The 4,143-nt window shown below is 45.9% G+C and overlaps 1 protein-coding gene across 4 annotated transcripts in view; it reads left to right on the top strand.

Annotated features, from left to right (window-relative positions):
• Nucleotides 1–3,862, top strand: part of LOC132098173 (semaphorin-6A-like) — a 57,444-nt gene extending 53,582 nt beyond the window's left edge. For all 4 annotated transcript variants that reach the window (XM_059504345.1, XM_059504348.1, XM_059504346.1 and 1 more), the window contains one exon: nt 1,121–3,862. In XM_059504345.1, the coding sequence (XP_059360328.1) occupies nt 1,121–2,166 (1,046 nt within the window). In that variant the 3' untranslated portion in view covers nt 2,167–3,862. The remainder of the gene's footprint in view (nt 1–1,120) is intronic.
• Nucleotides 3,863–4,143: the final 281 nt, after the last annotated feature.

Consider the following 4,143-nt stretch of genomic DNA (forward strand, 5'->3'; position numbering starts at 1 on the left):
CTCCTGCCTCATCTAATGGATTAGCTTTTATGAGTTTGCAACAACTGTAAAACATTGGATTTATTTGCCTCTGTGGAAATATAGCAGCACCTGTGTGTATTTTAAAAGGCCGATCTGCTGAGAATTTGGGAATGTAACTTAATTCCTAGGCTATTGAATAGATTAAGACATCTACGCTGATGTGCTAACATTATTTAGCATTTCTCAATACAATAGTGCAGCTTCATCCATGAGTTTAAATGAATGCATTTGTCTCCTTTCGATATCAAGACGGTAGTTTTATCTCAGTCTGTATTGCAGATTATTCCAGTAGTCCTGATTTTAAGCATGCATCAAAGGATGACTCACACAGAACACGTTTTGCTTTGTAAAATGACTGGTATGGGGAAAAATTCTCTGAATTTGAGGAGTTCAGATGCATAAGCCCCTAAGTACTATTTTAAATATTCTTCTAAAATTAGCATTTTTTAATCAGGTTCCTATGTGTAAGTTCAGTAATTTCACTTTAATGCCAGTGAATTAAATTTTTTTTTGCAATTAAAGTGAAATAACTCAAAATAAACAGGAGTTCAAGAGAAATGCTCATTTTAGAAGAAAATATCAGACGGCACTTAGAGGCATTTGCATCCCAACTCTTAAGTTGGGTCTGTTTTCCTTCTTACCTGCTAAAGGTAACGATCGAGCAATAACGTGCAGGCATTGTACATAACTGACCAATCATGCGCATGAGAAGGCGGCAAAACGGTCAAAGCAATGCAAATATGTGCACATGTTAGGTGTGTCCATTCGACTTGACTGATCGTGGTATGACATCTAAGTACAGATAACACGATTCGAAAGTATAACGAGTCGTCAGCTCTCTAAATCTCTCGCAGATGTCATACAATGATCGATCTGCACAGCCGAAACCTGGAAATTTTAGGCAATATAGAAATCTCGCAAAAATGTGTCCTGTAAAAATGTCCTGTATGATCACCCTAGCCATCTAGTGCATGTTTGCATGGGAAAAGCATTGCAACAAAATGGGAAAATGCATTCTGTGTGATCGGCCCTAGTTTTGCATTCTAGATGAACTTTGGAAACTGTTCTATAATAACACATTATGAAACTCTGTTTACAGGGGTGATCCGTGAGACGTACCACAGAGATCGCGATCAGATGGTTCCCATCACGCTCCTGGCCATCGCCGTCATCCTCGCCTTCGTCATGGGTGCCATCTTCTCCGGCATCGTGGTGTACTGTGTGTGTGACCACCGGCGCCGGGACTTCGAGCTACCCAGCCGCAAAGACAAGGACTCGGTCCAGTCCCGACGGGGATCCATGAACAGCGTCACCAAGCTGACGGGGCTCTTTGAGATGCAAGCCAAGGACGGACGACCGGAGGCCATTCTGACCCCGCTTATGCACAACGGCCGCTTGGCCAACGGAAAGATGCTTATCAAAGCTGACCAGCACTTGGATCTGACCGGTCTGCCCACGCCCGAGTCCACGCCCATGCAGCCGCGGCGCAAACCCAGCCGAGGCAGCCGCGAATGGGAGCGCAACCAGAACCTGATCAACGCCTGCACCAAAGACTTGCCCTCCATGGGTTCTGTGGTCATCCCGACGGACCTGCCGCTGCGGGCGTCTCCGGGCCACATCCCCAGCGTGGTGGTGCTGCCTTTGCCCCAGCACCAACATGAGTATGTAGAGCAACCGCACCGCGGAGAGCTCGCCGATGACCAGGCCGCCACGCTGGAATACAAGTCCCTCAAGAGCCCGAGCTTGGCAGATGGTGAGAGAGCGCCTCCAAGTGTCCCCCAGCGAGAGGCGTCTCTGGGAACCATGGTTCCTCAGATGGGCAAGAGGCTGGATGTGCATTCATCTGTGTACGGCCGCAGCTATCCCATGAGCTCGGTCCTCAAGAAACAGCACAACACCAACTCATCCAACTCATCCCACATGTCCAGGAACCACAGTTTCCGTGTGGAGACACCTCCTCCGCCCGCTCCGCAGCGCGTGGACTCCATGCACATCACCTCCCCGCCGCCGATCCTCGGTCTGTCACGCCATCCCAGCCTGAGCTCGTACGGCTCTCTCTCCAGGCATCTCAAGCCTGACGTTCCTCCTAAACCCAATCTGGTGTCCCTTACCACAAAAGCCAAGTCTGGAGACTCCTGCACATAATCGATTGCTGCGGGATGATGGGGAACGTGAAAGTGCGTCTGCTTTGTACAGCTGTGTACAGGAAATGCAACTCACTTTTCTTTTGTTTGTTATGTATATACATGTCCAGCTCAGGCTGATGCATCTCTGTTCCCGGAAAGGAGGAACTTCGGCTGGGAAGGTGGACGCATTGTTGCCAAAAGCACACCGGAGACAGGTGCAGAAGTTAGAGAGACGCCATGGTTATCAAGCACTTGGATGCACAGCGAGTTCAGCCGGGAATAGAAGCTGGAGTTTACAATGAAAACTGTGAAAAGCCACCACCTGTCTCAGCGTTACTGTTACTGGACAAAGCAATCGAGTTCTGCCTTCGTGCAAGAGTTCAACACGTCTACTGAAAATGTCGACTAAATAACATGTGACTGTTAATACTAATAGCGGGTTGTATTTATTTTTTAATAAAGTGCTTTTGCAGAGAGAACGTCTCTTTTAGGCTCAACTGAGACGGGAATGATCATTTTAGATGGAATTAATCTATTTAAAGTCATTAAACTGGAGCCAGTACTTATGTCCACTAACTCTTCGGAAGTTGCTAAACAAAGTCAGAGACGACTCCGGAAACCTCCGTATGGAAGGAATATTTCTCGAGCCGTGCCAGAGGGGCTTGTGGGTAGAGCTTACAGCCCAGACATGAACTCCTGATTCTCACCTCTTCGTAGAAAGTCCATCCGAGTGCCATTCTAGCCGCTCTTGAGACGCTTTCAGACGTACGGTTTCTTCTCGTTCATGTCCGAACAAGTCTGTTTTTCTCCTTCCACCTGTAAATGTGTGCCTTACACCCCTGAGTAGTGAAGCGTTTGTTAGCTGTTAACTGTTGTAGTTCTTATGATGACGTTTGTTTCCCTCGTTTGATTATAAAAAAAGAAACAAAAAAACACGTAATTGAAGAATGTAGGTGTTGTCGTTGTCGACTCTGGTCCCTTTGCTAACCACAAATGGCTTTGTGCTTGATTTCTGATTGTGCCAACGATTCATCAGAGTCGGCCCTCTCGTTGTGCTGGAAGAATGTTTGATTTTGTTTTCTCTTGTCTTTTTTTACTTTTCACCAAGTCAAGATGATGTTTAACACTGTTTGTAGATGACTTGTTGTGTATCTGTGGATCGGGCTGCTTCAAGGCAATAAGAGAAAAACACACGAACCAATCAGATATAACGTTTCTCCCAAACACACACAAACTTTCTAATGTATACGATCAAACACAGTTTTTAGGCAGAGAATACAGGCTGGCTCCTGTTTAGATATGCACTCCCATTATATTAGGAAACAGATTAATGTTTTCAATGTTTGTGACAGATTCCGATTAATATAATTTTCTAGCTCTATGGTTGTGATGTAAAATGAGGGATTGTTATTGAACTATTTTGACACACGTTTTATTGAACTTGACGTCCAGGAATCTAGTTTTGGCTTTGTAGATGTTGACTTCACCCGATTCTCTGAACTTATCCGCTCCGGCCGAAGCGAACGGAGCTCGAGGTTTCCGAGCTGGTGCCTTTCTAGACGCCACTAGACTTTGGAAGTGGAGTTTGTTCTCTTGTAAGATATGGTTTCGTCACCGGCCCTCTCCCACATCTGATTCACGGCTAAATGTATGTTGTAAAGAAATTCTCTTTAATAAATGGAAAAAAGTAATAAAAACATTTCAGATTCTTGTCGTAGAGCTTGTGTGTTTTGTGAAACGTGAGGCGGATGTCTTCACGCTATGATGAGTGCTTTAGGTAAGCGTCGTCACATGAGGGTTTGGCACCTCCGCAGCAAAGACTCGATTGTTTGGCATCTCTAACCATGAATAAACACGCCGATAAGAATCGCTCTGGAGCCCTGTGTGGCCCTTCCAGACGCCCGTCTTCAGACATGATCACAGAAGGTCTCAGGTGTCCTGTGTCTTTGTCTCAACATGCTCCGTTTGCTCAAAGCTCTTGTCCTCACTGTTAGTG

Source organism: Carassius carassius, chromosome 21 (genome assembly GCF_963082965.1).
Source record: "Carassius carassius chromosome 21, fCarCar2.1, whole genome shotgun sequence".
Classification (NCBI taxonomy): domain Eukaryota; kingdom Metazoa; phylum Chordata; class Actinopteri; order Cypriniformes; family Cyprinidae; genus Carassius; species Carassius carassius.